The 19,291-nt window shown below is 37.8% G+C and overlaps 2 protein-coding genes and 1 pseudogene across 4 annotated transcripts; all 3 read left to right on the top strand.

Annotated features, from left to right (window-relative positions):
• The first annotated feature begins 3,279 nt into the window (after nucleotides 1-3,279).
• LOC126590774 (integrin-linked protein kinase 1-like) lies at nucleotides 3,280-7,381 on the top strand. Of its 2 annotated transcripts, XR_007612156.1 has the most exons (13): nucleotides 3,280-3,716; nucleotides 3,953-4,027; nucleotides 4,138-4,242; nucleotides 4,513-4,598; nucleotides 4,813-4,933; nucleotides 5,042-5,121; nucleotides 5,358-5,420; nucleotides 5,541-5,662; nucleotides 5,862-5,947; nucleotides 6,284-6,408; nucleotides 6,534-6,665; nucleotides 6,764-6,920; nucleotides 7,136-7,381. XR_007612156.1 is itself a non-coding variant. In XM_050256285.1 (12 exons), exons 1-12 carry the CDS (start codon nucleotides 3,282-3,284, stop codon nucleotides 6,768-6,770), a joined length of 1,437 nt encoding a protein of 478 aa, XP_050112242.1. In that variant the 5' UTR covers nucleotides 3,280-3,281; the 3' UTR covers nucleotides 6,771-7,381. The 2 variants fall into 2 exon arrangements, 1 of the variants encoding a protein (XP_050112242.1); XM_050256285.1 differs by having other exon boundaries at nucleotides 6,764-7,381.
• A 136-nt stretch (nucleotides 7,382-7,517) lies between these two features.
• LOC126590901 (40S ribosomal protein S24-1-like) lies at nucleotides 7,518-11,392 on the top strand (annotated as a pseudogene).
• Nucleotides 11,393-11,688: 296 nt separating this feature from the next.
• On the top strand, nucleotides 11,689-17,469 carry LOC126590737 (uncharacterized). Of its 2 annotated transcripts, XM_050256238.1 has the most exons (14): nucleotides 11,696-12,463; nucleotides 12,761-13,073; nucleotides 13,420-13,566; nucleotides 13,653-13,741; nucleotides 13,838-13,930; nucleotides 14,341-14,467; nucleotides 14,617-14,681; nucleotides 14,832-15,006; nucleotides 15,351-15,545; nucleotides 15,684-15,731; nucleotides 16,092-16,241; nucleotides 16,328-16,410; nucleotides 16,781-16,896; nucleotides 17,049-17,469. In XM_050256238.1, the coding sequence occupies exons 1-14, from the start codon at nucleotides 11,904-11,906 to the stop codon at nucleotides 17,147-17,149; spliced, it is 2,262 nt and encodes a 753-aa protein (XP_050112195.1). In that variant the 5' UTR covers nucleotides 11,696-11,903; the 3' UTR covers nucleotides 17,150-17,469. The 2 variants fall into 2 exon arrangements, with proteins under 2 accessions (XP_050112203.1, XP_050112195.1); XM_050256246.1 differs by lacking the exons at nucleotides 16,328-16,410; nucleotides 16,781-16,896; nucleotides 17,049-17,469 and adding an exon at nucleotides 15,830-15,892 and having other exon boundaries at nucleotides 11,689-12,463; nucleotides 16,092-16,128.
• The last annotated feature ends 1,822 nt before the right edge of the window (nucleotides 17,470-19,291 follow it).

Below are 19,291 nucleotides of genomic sequence, written 5' to 3' on the forward strand. Positions count from 1 at the left end.
TTGATGTTAATTCGCTGAATCAATTTCAAGTTGCATGATCACCAAGGTACTGAGTTGACTTGATGATAGACATTTACATTCTTAGTTTCTTCCCTCGTGTTGGTGCTTGCAACTATCAAAGATGTTTAATTTGATTGTTTCTGATATAGGCTTATCGCTGCTTGCTTTGAGCAATAATAAGCTTGAATGCATCAAGATATGTGATGTTATAGAAATCGTTGGCCTCTTTTGAATTGTTTGATAGGTGATGGGTTTGTAGTGCCCGGACTCTTGTGATGAGAAACACATACTTGATGAGTTAGAATGAAAATTCACCATATTTCATCACCCATGGCGGAAGTTTACCTTGTTTGAGGGCCTCTCATGTAACATAGAGAAATTGGATTGATCTTGCCCGATCAAACTAGGTTTGAATGACATGATCTTCCTTAATCCTTGTTTTGTTAGGATGGGTGCTCTTGTTGGGATGAAGTGGTGGCACAGTGGGCATCCCATGTACATAGTGCTTACCTTTATGTTTAGTCCTAAAATATGGTTAAAAGTTTGTTGCTTTCCAGATGTGGTTATTGAATTGGATATATAACTTTGCATGCGTAAGTTTGTCTTACGCTGTCGATCCCAATCCCAGATAAAGGAAGAGAGGGAGGGAGTGTGAGGGTTTGCCAATTGCCTTTGTTTGGTGAGAATTGGGAGTATTGGAGAATGGCATAGAATAACATTTTGGATGGGGGGAATTGATCTCTCTTAGAGCTGGTTTGGTATTGCTCTGCTTTGAAAAAAAAAACTGCTTCTGTTGTGCTGTAAGAATAAGCGGCTGTGAAATAAAGTTGTAGAGTGTTTGGTAAACTTTTTTGTAAAAATGCTTTTGAAAAAAAAAAAAACAGTATTATAGTGTTTAGTAAACTTTTATGTAAAACGGATGTGAAAAAAAAACCGGTTTTTCAAAGCTGGGTTTTGCAGCTTCTTGTTTTTGGCTTTTTTTCACTCAAAACTATGAAAAAAAATTGAAGTTGAATGTTTACCAAACACAAAAAAACTCACAGCTTTTTTAAAATTATCTCCATACCAAATCAGACCTTAACGTGTGAAGGTTTGCCAATTGACTTGTATCTCTTTCATCACGTTGAATGGGAGATATGTCATATATTAGTTTTCTTTTTTATCCCGTGCACTAGAATTGTCTTGTATCTCTTTGATCACGGGCACTCACTGTGTGAGACGATGATAAGATACTTTAATGATTCAACTTGTGTGTTCCATACTCTGGGTTGACCGAGTCGGCCAGATCCACTGATGACTTACAAGTGGACTCAGCCACTAATCGCATTCATTCCAGTACAAACTTTAACAAACAAAAACAAATATGTCAACATCTTACATTAAATCAAAGTCCCTTTCATGTAGACATAGCCACATTCTTTTTTGCTAAATAATTATATTCAAAAGACGGGGAGGCGAATTAAACGTAAAATAAACGTATGTACACTAATTTACGTGACACGTCATCGTCTTTAAAAAAAAGTGATACAAACGTTCATGCAAAAATTCCTTTCATGTAGACATAGCCACATTCTTTTTTGCTAAATAATTATATTCAAAAGACGGGGAGGCGAATTAAACGTAAAATAGACGTATGTACACTAATTTACGTGACACGTCATCGTCTTTAAAAAAAAGTGATACAAACGTTCATGCAAAAATTCCTTTCATGTAGACATAGCCACATTCTTTTTTGCTAAATAATTATAATTCAAAAGACGGGGAGGCGAATTAAACGTAAAATAGACGTATGTACACTAATTTACGTGACACATCATCGTCTTTCAAAAAAAGTGATACAAACGTTCATGCAAAAATTCCTTTCATGTAGACATAGCCACATTCTTTTTTGCTAAATAATTAAATTCAAAGGACAGGGAGGCGAATTAAACGTAAAATAGACGTATATACACTAATTTACGTGACACGTCGTCATCTCTCAAAAAAATGATACAAACGTCATGCAAAAAAAAAAAATTACACATCGACGGTGTATTTGTGGCATAAAAGTCGCTCTCACGTGAGCAGACAATAGGCATAAAACTTATCAGAAAATCATCTGTTTTTTTTCCAATTTTACCCTATTTAGTTTTTAGTGCTGGGCGGGGACAAAAAGGACCACACGCTGTTACAGAGAGGCAGAGTGGCAGAGGCAGCTAATTCCTCTTTTAGGCTTAATCCATGTCATTCTTACCAAATCAAACGAAATTCAGCTACAAGGGAAACAAAATGAATAAAAAGTAACGATTTTCTTTGACAAAATTACAGGTAATTGCTCTTGAATAATGACGCAAATAATAACAGAACCTGAAGCAAACTGTAGCGTTGCCGCGTTTTATACGTCCAACAAGAAAATTGAGCTGTCCATTACTCAAAGGTTTTAATCGCAAATTGTTTTGGTTTTTTAATTTTCAAAATCACTTAACATGGTCACTCAATTTGCTATTGCATGTTAATTTAGTCATTCACACAAATTTTTATAAAAGAATTTCTGTTTTACTTGTCACGCGAGTAATAAAACTGAATTTTTCACAAAAGTGAAATGGAAGGATCAGATTAATGTGCGACGTTAAATTTCAGAAACTATATTGATAGATTCTTGAATAAACGATCAAAAGACATTCAATTTTGGCCAATTTCAGAACTATTTGTTATAAAAACCGTTAACTAAAGGAAAGGAAGGGAAAGGAAAAGAACTATCCAAAGCGGCTTTTCCGCGGCGGTGTGTGGAAACAGGAGGCAAAAAATAAAAGCATCCCCCCTCCATCTCTCTCTCGTTGAATGCGCGGCGCCCCACTCGGATCTCTCCTCATCTCTCTCCTCTTCTCTCGCTCTCTCATTCCAGACCTCATTTTCTCTTCCTCTCACCTCGTCGATCGGAATCGAGAGCTTAACCCCCTCTCTCAGGGCCCCACACTCAAGCTCTCGATCCCGACCCACCACCGCCACCAGCATTACCGGCGGGAACAAGTTCATCCCCAGCAAGACCAAGAAGAAGAAGAAGATGACAAAGATGATCTTGTATCTGTAGTTGTATAACAGCTGCTGCTGCATGCGCATACTTCTTCCATTGAATTGCAATTGCAATTGCTGCACTTGAATTATCACAAAGATTGCAGTTGCAGTTTGCAAATTCTGAAACACCACCACCGCCACCACCATATATATATCTGCAGTAAAAGTTGATCGAAAAGTTCAGGGAGAGACAGACACAGTGATTAAATTAAATTAGATTAATTAAAATGGAGAACATCGCGGCGCAGCTGAAGCGGGGGATATCGCGGCAGTTCTCCACGGGGTCGCTGAAGCGGACTCTCAGCCGCCAGTTCACCCGCCAATCCTCGCTCGACCCCAAGAGGAACAACTTGCGCTTCAGCTTCGGCAGGCAGTCCTCCCTCGACCCCATCCGCCGCAGCCCTTCCCACGACGATGACGACGAAGTCGATCTCTCCGTCCCCGAGAATCTCGACTCCACCATGAACCTCCTCTTCCTCGCCTGCCGCGGCGACGTCCACGGCGTCGAGGACGTCCTCAATCAAGGCATCGACGTCAACAGCATCGATTTAGACGGCCGTACGGCGCTCCATATCTCTGCCTGCGAGGGCCACGTCGAGGTCGTTAGGCTGTTGCTCTCCCGCAAGGCCAATATCGATGCTCGTGATCGCTGGGGCAGCACGGTACTCCTTCCTTGCTACGCTCTTTCTTATCTATCTTATGATCATGAATCAATATAATTATCCTTTCGATTAATTCTCTCTGTGTTAATGTGTTTGCTTAAATTAATCAAATTTTAGTTAGAATATTATGAGTGTAAATATAATTAACAAAAAAAAACATATGCTTACAATTTCGTATTGTTTGTGATATTATAACGGGGGAGATTGCATATTTCAAATGTGTTGAATGTGGACAGGCAGCTGCAGATGCCAAGTATTACGGGAACACGGAAGTTTACAACATTCTGAAGGCACGTGGAGCCAAAGTTCCGGTAGGTCTATACTCCGATCAACTTCCTTCTTTCTCTCTGATTGAAAATTTTAGCCTGTCTACAGGTGGAGATTCATGCCTTTGTTGCATTCTCTTTGTTTTATTTTCTAGAAAACCAGGAAGACACCAATGACTGTTGCAAATCCTCGAGAAGTTCCAGAGTATGAGCTCAATCCGTTAGAGCTTCAAGTTCGAAAGAGCGATGGTATCACAAAGGTTGTCCCTTTTCCCCTTTTCTCCACCATTTATAGATTTCTGCTCTACTTTTCAAAGTTCATGTACACTCCAGTCTACTAGTAGTGGTAGTAGTTATGATGTGTCGTGTCTAAAGTCTTCGGTGAATTGATCGCAGTTTCTTTGTACTCGGGAAAATTGAAAGTCTGAGTCCCTTCAGGACATGCATAATGCTGCAAATGGGCAACACAAGTAACTTGTGCTTTGTTATTTAGATAGATTACTGATATGTTTCTCCCTTTTTCTCAATAGGGATCGTATCAAGTGGCTAAATGGAATGGTACAAAGGTGTCTGTAAAGATACTTGACAAGGATTGCTACACGGACCCTGAAAGCATGTATGTACTCTCATTCCCTGAAACCTGTTTAGGTGACGTCGTACTACCACTTAATTCTAATGTAATACAATTTATATAATCTTGTTATTGTTTGATTGCTCCTTAGTTAATTGCAGATCCATTAGTTCAGTGTGGGATGGCACAATTTTATGTTATAGACTTCTATGACTGTTTTATGATGCATTCTTTCTTCATATTTCCTTAAATCCAACAGTAATGCCTTCAAACATGAGCTGGAGTTGTTAGAGAAGGTTCGGCATCCTAATGTCGTTCAATTTGTTGGTGCTGTCACCCAAAATATACCGATGATGATTGTGTCAGAGTATCATTCAAAAGTAATCTTCTCTCCCTCTCTGCATATAAATTGTATGTGTGCTTGTCCACTCATTATACACTTAAATATCTTAACCATGACTTGGCATGCTTTGATGGTGATATTTTAGGGTGACTTGGGAAGCTATCTTCAAAAGAAAGGGCGCTTATCTCCATCAAAAGCCCTAAGATTTGCTCTTGACATTGCAAGGCATGTGTTTCTTTTTCTGCCAATTATTCTTTTAAATCTTCCCATTTAATTATAAATCAGCATACACACACACACACACACACACAATAAGTTTATGTTCATATGACAAGCACATAAATTGCATCATATGATTCATATCTATGAGTACCTCAAGCAAGTTCTTCCTTCTGACGTCTGTAGCTAGGTTCAGCCAGTTCACATTTATGACATTTTTCTTTCCTTATTCTTGTTACCAGGGGCATGAATTATCTTCATGAATGTAAACCAGACCCAATAATCCACTGTGATTTAAAGCCAAAGTAAGACAACCGAATAAATAAGTTGATACATATATGTGTAATTATTGCCTATTGAATTTTGATGGTTCTCTGGTTGGAATGAATGGTTATTTAATATTTGAAATTTGGGTAAGGTGCCAGAAATATTTTGCTCGATAATGGAGGTCAACTGAAAGTAGCTGGATTTGGCTTGATACGGTTGTCAAAAATCTCACCTAACAAAGCAAAACTAGCACAGCCTTGGGCTGACACTGACCTTTCAAGTAAGTTCTTGTACAACTGAATAACTTTCTTGCCTTGAATTCATCTCTCACGATGTGCACTCTATGATAATATTATTCTTATTTTAAGAGTAGAGAAATATTCATAATTAAAATTTTGAATTCTGATTGTTGCTTAACTTTCTTGGACCACATGCACATCACCAGGATTTGAATTATAATTTTTCCTCTTTCATTCTAGATTTATATGTGGCACCTGAGATCTACAAAGATGAAATTTTCGACAGAAGTGTGGATGCGTACTCTTTCGGTCTTATATTATATGAGGTACCTTTTTACTATCTTCATTGTGTTATAAAATTTGATTCATTGTCAGTTCAGCACTTCTAAATTAGCTCTACTTGCCTAAGTTTCTAGAATATGTTTCCTTTCTTGTCAGTACTTTGCATTCTCAAGCACACACGCTACACATAAACACTGTGCTGTGAATATGGCACTCTTGCAGACATTTGACTTTTGATTCTTATTTTAAAACACCGCTGATTTGGGGGATTTTTTTGTATGGTTTTTTCTTTTTATCTTTTGCGGAAAACATTACATTGTTGTTTATTACATTGAAATAAAGCGTTAACTTGTTCCTTACGTGGATGTGTTTTCTCATAGATGATTGAGGGAATACAACCATTCCATCCCAAGCCTATTGAAGAATCTGTGAAGCTGATGTGTTTGGAAGGAAAAAGACCGCAGTTGAGGACCAAATCAAAAAGTTATCCCCCTGTACTGAAAGAGTAAGTTTGATTTCAATACAAGTCACCAAATGGTCTACTGATTAATATGCAATAACTTTTTCTCATCGTATCTGAAAGGGGAATTGTAATGCTTAAATGATGATGCTACAATGATATGCGTGCAGATTGATTGAGGAATGTTGGGATCCAGAACCTGTTATGAGACCCATTTTCTCTGAGATTATTGTACGCTTGGACAGGATAGTTGCGAATTGCTCAAAGCAGGGATGGTGGAAAGACACGTTTAAGCTTCCTTGGTATGTCCATCTTCCGTGCATCTTCTTAAGGTTCATAGTATTTTCTCTTACACACGATGAAACTGTAGATTTCATTTTCTAACTGCACTGATATGCAGGAAATAAGAGGAGGCAGTCTCAGTTCCATCGCAAAACGAATAGAGGAAAGGACTTGGGGGTAGACTAGCTGCTCGGGCCTTGACGTTGCAGTGTAATTAATAATCAAGAGGGAGGGCTTTGGATTAGAGTAAGCAATCGGGTCAGCCTACGTAAAAAGTAAAATTACTTTCCCATAATCTTTGTTTTCCAGGAGCTGAAGCAGTTCCTTTCTAGTATGTATTAGCTAGATTCATGTGTGAAAAAGAAAAAACTTTTCCTACAGATGACTTGTTTTACATACGCACGCACGCGATAATAATGTACTCCTCCGAAATTCTATTATCATTGCATCCGAAACCCTTTGATTTGATGATGATCACCGCATTTTGCAGCGAAAAAGAAACGATCTATAAAGTGATGTTATTGTACGATCTGTAAAGTGTATAGGAGAAGAGAAGAAGAAGCCTTTCTGAAGTTGCTTTTCCTTTGGGTGAAGATGGAGCCCATAACGTAGACAAATTAACCACATGTGTGAGTAAATTGGTAATGTCATCCAATCATATTAGATTAATTGTCTTCGTACGTGATCGATACTTTGCTTATGGAATTATTCAGTCTTAATTACCGTTTTATCCGAATTAATCGAGCATTTTCATACAACGTTCATGGGTCAAAAAGGCAACCACTTTGTAAATGTAATATGGAAGGCAGGTTCCTTCAAGTTGAAGGGGACGACTAATCCAATATCTTGCTTGTATCCTTACTACATTATCTCTAACTACTATGACTACTACACCTCATCGCTAAATTCAGAAACTCGAACGCTGTATTTGACACGAGGAAAACACGAGCACCCAAAAATGAGCATGAAAAAACCGATTAACTGCACGAGATAGAGAGGCTTGAGGCGCAAGCAATACGAATACAATTATGTCAGTTGGAAGGAAAATGAGTTTTCAAGTGTAAAAGGAAGAAAAAGAATGGTTGGGATTGAGAAATGAGAAGGGGTTTGCTCCTTAATTTGGTAGGGGGGAAGAAAAAGGATGTGACAAAGACTCGTCAACAAGAGTGATATACCTTTGTAGCATGATTGACAAACAAACCCGCCATTTAAACTCTAAAAACTCCTTCCACCTCCTTCCCCATTCATTCCTTCCTTTCAATGGGGTGGCTTCGCTCCCTCGTCTCCCCGTTGAAGAAGCTCTGGGATCGTCTGCACTCGAGCCACAGAAAGCGTACGCAATTCCTCGTTTCTCCTTTCGCCATCTAATTCTATCTTTTCTCTAGCTCTCAGTTAACATCCATACGATCTTCATACTTTTTTGGTTCTGTTTTGTTTTGTTCTTGTTAATTTACAAACTTGCAGGAAAAGGGATATATATACTGTACAAGGATGTGAGGTCCTGTCCATGCGAAGATGTGCATGTTCTCTGGTCCATCCTGGTTGACTCGCAGTCGCACCCTACACCACCTGCATTGCCATCTAATTAATTAATTATCAATTAAGAGGATAATTTTATCTTCATGTACATGAATACTATCCTATTATATACATACATGATGCATCCGTTGATAATACTATTATCCTATTTCGTGTTGCCTTGCTAGTTGCTATCTTCAACTTGACCAGCTTCATTGTATCGTGCCATGTTTTCAATTTAATTCACCACCTTTGCTCGGCTTTGTCCGACTGTATTTTGTTCTATCAATGATCCGATCCCTACCAACTAACTATTTTTTTTAGTGAAACTTCTCTCCCAAAGAGGGAAAGAGGTTTCAAATTCAAATTTATCGTCACGTTGATAAAAAAAAAATAAAAAATTGATTTTCCAATGTCTCTGGAAAACAATGGCAATGCTAAAACTTAAATGTTACAAAAGAATGAGAAATGATTTTTGAACAGAGGCATATATTTTTTTATGCGCTTGACCTTTGTTTTTAGAAAAAGAAAGTGCGGAAATTATTTTCTTAACAAAAATAAAGAAAAAATTACAATAAATATTTATAATTCTTTTTATACTAATAAAAATATTTACAGCCACAAACATTATTTGAAATTTTAATTGGTGTTTTTAATTTGAGAAAAAAAAAAGAAAAAAAAAAGAAGTTGGTGGGCTTGGGTTGAGAAATATTTTGGAGAGCGGCCCAACATATTTTCAGTTGTAGCATCTAAAACTCTTGTCTTCTTTCCCGGAAAAGCTCGCACACACGCACGCACGGAAGGAAAGAAGAGGCACGGAGGCGCAGACATTGAAACACAGGTAGAGAAAGACAGCAATGGCGGATAGCAAGGCGGTGACGATCCGGACGAGGAAGTTCATGACCAACCGTCTCCTCTCCAGGAAACAATTCGTGAGTATTCTACCTACTACTATCCTCCTGTTTGGTCAACTACAAAAACGTAGGAAAAAACAAGAAAGAATTTAACCCAACAATCCCATATCGTAAATTGAACTGTGCTTCCGATGTGGAATCTTAAGCTGTAAAAATGCTTACCCAGAAATGTATATCTTCTACTTTTTAACTTGGAGTGTGTAAATCCTTTGTTTCGGGGAATTTATTCACTTTAACGAAAAACTATATTTTTACACTAAAATGTCAATCATAATAATTCATTTTTCCCTTTATTTTGTAAAACTCAAAGTTTTCAAGCCATTTTCATTAATTTTCCTTTGTTTCGGTGCAGGTTATCAATGTCCTGCATCCAGGAAGACCGAATGTTTCCAAGGTTTGGTTTTCTGTCGTTTAATTATCTAACGTTAGTGCCAACATTTTACTATGGAAAACTTTAGTTTTGTTGGCTTAATGGTATTTTGCAAGTTCAAAGATAAGTTTTGAACCTTAGACAATGGTTTCAAGGTTTGGGTTGTAATGTATCGACGGTTTTTAGCTGTTAATTCATGCCTTTTGTGCCAGTGCTGTTAATCTCACGTTTTCTTTGGTTGTGGCTTTATTTTTTTGGTTGGCGGATTGTTTGTTTTGTCAGCTGAAAACAATTTTTGTTCCGTGTGGTAATGTAGGCAGAGTTGAAGGAGAAGTTGGCAAGGTTGTATGAAGTGAGGGATCCAAATGCCATCTTTGTTTTCAAGTTCCGCACCCATTTTGGAGGGGGGGAAATCCACTGGTTTCGGTTTGATTTATGAATCAGTTGAGAATGCAAAGAAGTACGAGCCCAAGTACAGGCTGATCAGGGTAACTTTACCCTCTTGTTCTCTAGAACATTGCATGTAAATTTTAGTTCTTTATGGTTCGACATCACTTTATTTCTCGTCATTCAAATGTGCATTAATTGGATTCCTTCTTATCGTATGGGTTTGATAAAAAGGCCCTTTCAGGCTATTCATAAACTGTAGAACATAGGGTTATTAACAGAGGTGCATCTGTTTTAAATTATGTTGATTAGTTTATTTCAATCCTCTAATCTATCACCTTCCACAGGAAGAGTTCATAGAATTTGAATAATATGATTTATCGATGCTTCTGCTTCTGGAATGTAATGGTTTTATATGCTATAGAAGTATGGTTTGCTATCCTTCCCAAGTTAATAGGTGTCTTTTAGTAGGTTTTGAATGCTATGATTTTGGTGAATAGGGTATCTTTTAGTTGTTGCATGTGTTTTTGGTTTGGCTTGAAATGGACGTCCTTGGGGGTTTGTCTCTTGAATCCCTTATATCTACACACGCGGACAGTCTCAATCTCTCTCACTCTCTCTCACTCGCTCAACCATGGCTACTTGTGCAGAATGGACTGGATACAAAGGTGGAGAAGTCAAGGAAACAACTCAAGGAAAGGAAGAACGGAGCCAAGAAGATCCGCGGAGTAAAGAAGGTGCTTTTTTTTGTTCTCTTGAACCTGAAATTGTTGGTGGATTTTACTTTTCTGAAGCTTGTTATGTTTTCAGTGCCTTAACAATTTTGTGATTTTCTCAACATTTTCATTGTTTTGTGCCGACTTAGGGCTGGTTTGGTATTGCTGTGCTTTGAAAAAAAGCTGCTGTGAGAATAAGCGGCTGTGCTGTGAGAATAAGCGGCTGTGAAATAAATCAGCAGAGTGTTTGGTAAACTTTTTTGTAAAAGTGCTTTTGGAAAAAAAAGCAGTCTAATAGTGGGTCTTTTCATTAAAGAAGCACTGTAGCTTCGAGTGCTTTGAAAAAAAGCCAGTTTTCCAAAGCTACAAATAGCAGCTTCAGCTTTTTCCTTTGATTTCAGCTTATTCTCACAGCAGCTTCCAAAATAAGCCCTTTTTTTCAGTTTACCAAACACCTAAAACCCTCACAGCTTTTTTTCATGGGTGCTTTTTTTTTAAGCACCTCACTCCCAAACTAGGTCTAAGGCTGGCGATGCTGCCAAGGGCGGGAAGAAGAAATGAGCTTCTACACATTTTGAGTTTGCAGGTGTTTTTCGCAGCTTGTTTCCGCATCAACCTCTGTCTCCGCATCAATCTCTGCATCACAAGAACCTAGGCAGAATTTCGTCGCAAATTTGACAAATCCGTTGTTTTGTAGTTTCTTATCACGGATGTATTGCAATCAAAGAATTCTCCATGATATATATATATATATATATATATATATTCCTTTTAACTACCTCTTGTCTTGTTTATTGCCAAAGATCTATCAATTTGAATGAGAATTCAGCATATATTAACAATCTTTGAGCATATACCTTCACATGCTTCACTAGTTTTCCTTGATCAATCGCAAAAAATATTGTTCTAACACAAAAACCATACAATTAATCCACTAAATTTAGACTTATTTTTAACTACCCTTCTTGAAATGAAATATTATTAAAAATAATAATTAAATATGCATCGTGTTTTTCGACGGCGTCATATTCTTGGATAACAAGTCGTACTTTTCTTTTGTTTTTTTATTTTCCGGGATATTCCTAAAGAATAATAATTCGGGTTGGAAAGGTCAATTTCGTCGCTCTAAAAAATTGTTTATTATTGATAAATATATAAACCTTAAACCCTAAAATTCAAAGGGGAGGATTTCAGGGTTTGAGGTTTTCATTTGGCTTCCTTGATTCGCATTTCTTGGTAAATAGTTTCAATTTCATTTCAATCGAGTGGTTTCTAGAAACCTCGAGACGACATTGTTTCAGTTGTGTGCTGCAATTGATTATGTGTGAGATCCGAAACTGCAGAAATTGAGAAATGGCTTCCAGAGCGATCTTCAGGAGGAACAGAATCCTCACCGACTATGTAACGGCGTCGTCTCGCGCCAGCCCTGGATTCCAGTGGCTCGGGCATTCCCATGGCGCTCAGAAATTGGAGTCCAAGGGTTTCAGCAGTATCCTCACGCTTAAGAGCAGCAGCAACAACGACGATGATGATAAAGTTTCCATCGCAAAGGACGAGTTCCGGCGATTGGGGTATGTCTATATCTCGCCGATGGGGATACATCATCGGCGGATGTCGCAGGCGATTCGAAATGCGTCTACAGCTGCAGCGGCGGCAACGCCCGTTAAGGCGACTGAGCGGGGCAGTCCCAGTGATGACGAGGAGAACGAGCGTTTGGCTGCCAAGAAAAGAAAGGAGGCATCTCCGGAGGACTGCGATCAAGCCGTTCAGGGATTGAGCACTGCAAAAGCCGCCAAGGCGAAGAAGTTGCAAGAATCTCAGAAGTACAAGGCTGTCAAACCCATGTTGCAGAAAGTTTGGGCCACCATCCTGGGAATTGGCCCTGCTTTGAAAGCTGTAGCTTCCATGAGCAGGTTAGCTTAGAATAGATAGGTTATATTTATTTCATTTTCCATTCATCAGCTTTGTCTTTATTTTTTATACAAGCGATATTCTATTTTAAACTAATCTAAACTGCGGGATGGGGTTCGAGTGGGCTGCATATCTGAAGAACATCCGCTCTAGAATGTGTGGCTACGCCCACGTCCTCCCATTTCTTAGCACTTTTAATCAACAAAATTTCACCTTTTAATCAAAAACGATTTCATCTTTTATTCAAAGACGATTTCATCTTCCCACATGCTGGTTTTCGTGCTTGTTTGGTTATGCAGGGAAGACTGGGCCAAGAAACTTGTTCACTGGAAGAAGGAATTTATATCCACGTTGCAGCATTATTGGTTGGGTATTAAGCTACTGGGTGCCGATATAAGGATTTGTTCGAGGTTGCTGCTAAAGCTTGCTGGCGGCAAGACTCTCTCTAGAAGGGAGAGACAACAGCTCACCCGCACAACAGCTGATATCTTTAGGCTAGTTCCCTTGTCGGTTTTCATCATTGTTCCTTTCATGGAATTTTTGCTGCCAGTATTCCTCAAATTGTTTCCCAACATGCTGCCATCAACTTTTCAAGACAAATTGAAGGAAGAGGTAGAGATTGTATATTTCCTAGTGGATTTAGCTTGGATTCTGCATCTGCGTCATTGTTCCTAGGACTCGCATTTTAGAGATACATATATATATCGTTTCTCCCACTTGAGATATCTTCTTTAGTTCAAGAGTTTGCTTAAATACGTGCCTGCATGATCCACATCATGTCTCTGCATGTCCATTCTCCCACGAACTTGTGTTTTCAATACATGTACACATAGTTTGTTTGGTACTCACATATAGTATGTTTTTAAAACAATCTTAAGTATTCACATATGCTTAGGGGCTTTGTTTTCTCCCCTTGTGTTGTAGAATGTTGGATTTCAACTTTTTTATGAATGTGTAGGAAGCATTGAAAAGGAGGCTAAAGGCAAGAATAGAATACGCTAAGTTCCTTCAAGACACGGCCAAAGAAATGGCAAAGGAAGTTCAAAACTCAAGGAGTGGAGAAACTAAGCAAACTGCAGAAGATCTAGATGAATTTTTAAACAAGGTGAGGCTTTCGTTTCCTATGGTCCACTTTCCATGTTTCTTTCTCCAATATTTCTTTTATGCAAACCTGTCTATTTCTAAGTGTAGGTTAGAACTGGTGCACGTGTTTCTAACGAGGAGATCTTGGGGTTCGCCAAGTTGTTTAATGATGAACTTACCCTAGATAACATCAGCAGGTTATCTTTTAACATGATTTCTCAAGGTTTTTGTGTTTGAATGTGATGGGGATGCATTTGTGAGTGAAGTTAGTGACTGTTTTTTGTTGCATGCAGACCTCGGTTAGTCAGTATGTGCAAATATATGAACATCAGCCCTTATGGAACAGATGCATATTTGCGATATATGCTCCGGAAAAGACTCCAGCGGTGAGATGCATATCTTAGCATATTAGATGTACATTTGTTTTGTTGTAGCCTCCTTTAGAAACAAGAACGGTGAAGTGAATATTAAATTAGAGCTATTTATTAGGCTCCTCATGCTAGGCTCTGCTCGATTAGGTCTTGGTTCAAGCTTGGTCATCTGTTTTGTATATGTTTTTTCGTATTTCATCAATGAAATCTTTAGTAAATCATTAGAAATACAAATTCTTCTTTTCAAGAAGAGCATATACTATCTTCTTAGAGAATTTGATCAAAGAATTTCTTACTACAAAGATAAAGAACTTCTCGAAAATGCTGCTATCCCTAATTGGTATTTTAATTAGCTACATATAAACCAAAACATGAGTTAAGTTGAGTATTGTTTTAATGTTTATTAACATTTTTTTTTTGGTCAGGATTAAGGCTGATGATAAGTTAATTCAAGAAGAAGGTGTGGAATCCCTTACAGAAGATGAGCTGCGCGAGGAATGCAGGGAGCGCGGAATGCTTGGTTTGCGTTCTGTGGAAGATATGCGCCAGCAGGTATACTATTGAAACTTCAATTACCTTTTTCAGAATCTCAGAGTCTGAATTATATTTTTCAGTTTCATAAGTAGTTAATGTAGCTTGGTGATTTATGATATATCAAAGCTGATCTCGGTGCTCATTTATTCATTAACGTCTTCATGTAGCTTCGTGATTGGTTGGATTTGTCTCTCAATCACTCAATGCCATCTTCACTTTTGATCCTTTCCAGGTATCCTTAGGCTCCACAAAATGCACACCAAACTCTTTGGTTTTGTTTAATTCTTGATTATTGCTTTTACATTCAGAATCCCTACAGTTCATGCATATCTTGATAGTGGAGCCAGTTTAACTTCAATGTTGTTTGATGTGCGTAATGCAGGGCCTTCATTGTGTCTGGAAGGTTGATGCCAGCTGATGCTGTTCGAGCTACACTGTCTTCTCTGCCAGATGAAGTGGTGGATACTGTTGGTGTTACATCATTGCCCTCTGAAGACTCTGTATCTGAAAGGAGAAGGAAATTGGAGTTCCTTGAGATGCAGGAAGAAATGATCAAGGTTGAAATAGTTTGGTTTTTATTTTGACGGTCTTATAAATAGCTACTGGTGTTTTAGTAACCAGAACTAAACATATGTGTGCGTGCGTGCACGCATATTTTTAAAAGCCAGTTTTGATGCATTTGGTTTGGAGTTGTGTGGAACCAAGAAAGGGACGAGCAACCAAAAAGTAAAAACACAAATTATAAGCAGAAGAAAAACTCCTGAAATAAAATGTTATGACTATCATCTGGCCTAGAAAACTTTAGTTGAAGAAAGAAATTTAAGATGTAACAGTTCACTTCTGTCTCTAATTTGTTGAGCCTTTTTTGTACTGAGTGGCTTTCTGAACTATTATGTGACAGGAGGAGGAAGAGAAAGAGGAGGAAGAGCTAGCCAGAATGAAGGAATCTCAGGCCAAAGAAGAGGATAAGGCATTGAAAGAGATGATTATTCCAACAGCCAAAGAAGCACAAGACCAAGCCAGGGCTAGGACACTAGAAAAGCAAGAGAAGCTCTGCGAAATAAGTCGTGCATTGGCTGTTTTGGCTTCTGCATCTGTAAGGACTGGACTGAATAACTCTCAATATTTATATTGTTGAGTGTTCTCTTTTCATTTTTCTCTACCAAAATTTCAAGCACTATCATCCACACTGTAAGCTTAACAAGTTTCTTATTTTTTGTTTGTTGAATAATAGTCTGTGAGTAGAGAGCGTGAAGAGTTCCTGAGGCTTGTCAATAAGGAGGTAATTTAAAACATTTAATTGCTCTTATTTTGTATTGGGTATCTTTTAAGATGAAAGCATTTATCTTTGGGTATGCATGCTTGTGTTCCCTTGCTCAGTATATGCGGCAGACACATTTGGAGGGATAACTGCTCGCAGTTAATCAGGACGGTACATCATAAGTATTGCCTCCAGTTCTGAGTCATTTCTATGTTTCTGCTTGTTGCTTTTGTCCCTTTTTGTTTGAAGAATGTGCAGATTGATGACTTTTAATGGCATTTAATTATGAGCTTTCTGTCTATAGATTATATGCATGCACTATCATATAATGTTCAATTCAGAAGGATACTTTGCTTAAGTTGATTTCTTTGATCTTTCCAGATTGAACTTTACAATAGTGTGGTGGATAAAGAGGGTACAGATGGTGAAAAGGATGCCTTAAAAGCATATAAAGCAGCTCGAGATGAAAATGACAGTAATGCCGAGGCTGAAGGTGATGATGGGGGGGTTTCATCAGCCCTCGTAGACAAGGTTAGATATTCAATTCCAAGTTATCTACTTATAACATGCTTAACATTGTTTACTTGATGGATCATCATTTATTTTGTGTATTTCAGGTCGATTCAATGCTTCACAAACTTGAAAAGGAAATTGATGATGTAGATGCTCAAATAGGTGATCGCTGGCGGTTACTTGACAGGTGATTTGTTGATTTTAAATCTTGCTTCCTATGTTGTGTTATTATTTAGCATGTATTTTCACATCTTCCCTCCCTTCTTAAATAAGAATATCTTCCCATTCTTTTTGAAATGATACTCCCTACTGGTTGCGATGTGCATATGATAATGGGCTGGATAGTCAGAAATAGGATGAGTCTAAACATATGGTGGCTGGTGAGTTTAAATTTTAAGTGTTGACGGGGTAACCTTTGAATTTACTAGCTACCATAAGTTTAAGAGCTGATGCAGTTAATTTTAAACTCGTTTTGAGTGATAAACACTTTACAGCTTCGAGGATGGTATTGGCATTTATTTTCTTCTTGCAGTTAATATTTTCAATGGTGTGTGCAGGGATTTTGATGGGAAAGTAACTCCCGAGGAGGTTGCAGCCGCTGCGAACTACTTGAAGAATACTTTAGGCAAGGAGGGTGTCCAAGAACTGATAGGCAACCTTTCCAAAGATAAAGGTGGGTGAATTTGTGTTGGTTCTTGTGCTAGGCTCATCTGTTCTCCTGAATATCCACTGCTTGTGTTAATGCATCCGATTAATTAACATTGGTCTCCGTATGCATTGATTTGATTCCTGATTTTGATGATTGTTTTTGGTGTGTTGTGGCAGATGGGAAAATTCTTGTGGAAGACATTGTGAGATTGGGCAGTCGGTCGGAAGATGCAAACTCAGCAGAGGAGGAGGAGGAGGAGGAGGAGAAGAGAGTTTAGAGAAAGATGGTAGCATGCATAATTGCATATCCCTACTCTACTTTTGTCATGAGAGGTTGATTATGCCTGAATCAGATTCTTAATGGTTGTAGTTATTGGCCAACAGTGGATTTGGTTAGCTTATGTCTTGTCCTGTCCTGCCCTATCATATCCTATCCAATCCAATCCTATAGGTTTGGTTTTCCATACGTACAGAAGAGAAGTGCTTTTGAATCTTCTGTTGGTTAAGCGAAAGACATGAGAGAGAGAGAGAGAGAGAGAGAGAGAGAGATGTTTTTGACTTAACATATATATTGATGATGAAGGGAATTACAACCGAAGGGGTAAGGGAGAAAACTTAATCTCTGGATCATGCGGCTTACTCTTTTTCGCTTTACGTATCCGAACCAATAAAATCCAAATTAGTCAAAGACTTATTTTTAACCATGTCTCCTGCAATTTAACTTTGATCTTACTTTGTCCATTAAAACTTAAAGGTCAACTTGTGCTAAATTCGTTGCGAAATCGTTAAAGTAGACTTACCTAGAAAGAATTCCTAATTCCGTTGTCTTACCAATCACTGACACAAGATATGAGGCTTTGACTTGATGTATTCAATTTGGCAACAGCCAAACCCTACATCATCACTACATCATATACCTACGTACTTCATATTATTCGCACACCATCGGCCGTGTTTTTATTTTTTATTTTTTATTTTTTGTATGTACACACTACTACCGGTAAGAATGAAATGAAGGTAATTGCACACGAGTTAACGTGAGGGTATCGAATAAAATTGAAGAAAAAATTGTGGATTGTGCAGTGTGGACAAGGATTTTCTATCCTCTTGTTTGAACACTCAAATTTTCATCTTTGCAAAGAACACAAAAAAATAAATAAATAAATAAATAAATAAATAGAAAAAGAAGAAAAAAACAAAAAAAACTGTGAGAGAAGGGAAGGGAGGAGATGGTAAAAAAGAGGGGAGAGAATCCGCATCCGTAGAGGTGTGGAGTGGATTTAACCAACCACGTCCACTCACTTGGTATGTGTGTGCATATATATTATATATAAGTAATGTTAGAAAGACTAAATTTATAGATAAAAATTTTAAAATTAAACTATATGAAAGTTGATGATTAGACTACTACTGTTTTTTTTTTAGTACAACGATATATTTTATACTAAGGAGAGATGAAGTTCGGCTAAGTCACACAATGTGCAACCTAATTTGGTATCAAATTCACCGTCAACTAGATTCGAACTTAAAACCTCTCATTTACAAGTGAAGATGAATATCATCAGATCGTAATATCGAGTGGCTATTGAACTACTACTTAAACGTTGATAAACGTTAGTTTACTAGTTTTGTTTACATATTTAGTGCCCCTAATAATACTCTATATATATATATAACGTACCCTACAAGGCTTAAAGTCGTTGAAATCTTTGCAGAGAGAATGATAACGCGATTGCGATGGTTGGAGGTGACGAGGTAATCAAGTGAGTAGTGCTTACAAGTCCATTCAAAACAACTTACTTTTCTGCGGATTGCATTAACTGTAGGGAGATATCTCTGCAAGGAAAACATATATGGTCGAAGTCAAGTCATATTCCCATGGTGGCCAAGCATGCATGCATGCCTAATTCTCACTTCACCCGGCACTTACCCCTTTCCATCAGCTCAACCCAACCAACCAATCTCCTCTCATGCCGCTGCCGCTGATGATTAGTTGAAACCCCAGCTGGGCCAATCACATGCACTATTTATAATACTTTAACAAATTCTCCATATTCTTGTTGAAATCTCTTAAAAATCAAAGATTGATACGGAAAAGTGGAGGAGGTGAAATGCAAACTTCATCCTATATCATCAGAATACAGAATAATCAATGTACATACATTTTACCTGAATTCATTGCAGATATCAAACTTTTGATGAATTTTTACAGAAAATTTTCTTTAATTCCGACTAAATCTAGATGAATTGATATATCTCCATTGCAAATTTTCATAACTTTTGTCAAAGGCAACCGATACGAAGTATCTATCAATATTTTCATAAATTTACATATTGATATTTCCATCTAGCTATATTGATATTTTAAATACTAAACACATGCAAATTAAAAGCAAAATTGTACTTGGATAGCACACTAA

This window comes from Malus sylvestris, chromosome 2 (assembly GCF_916048215.2).
Source record: "Malus sylvestris chromosome 2, drMalSylv7.2, whole genome shotgun sequence".
NCBI lineage: Eukaryota > Viridiplantae > Streptophyta > Magnoliopsida > Rosales > Rosaceae > Malus > Malus sylvestris.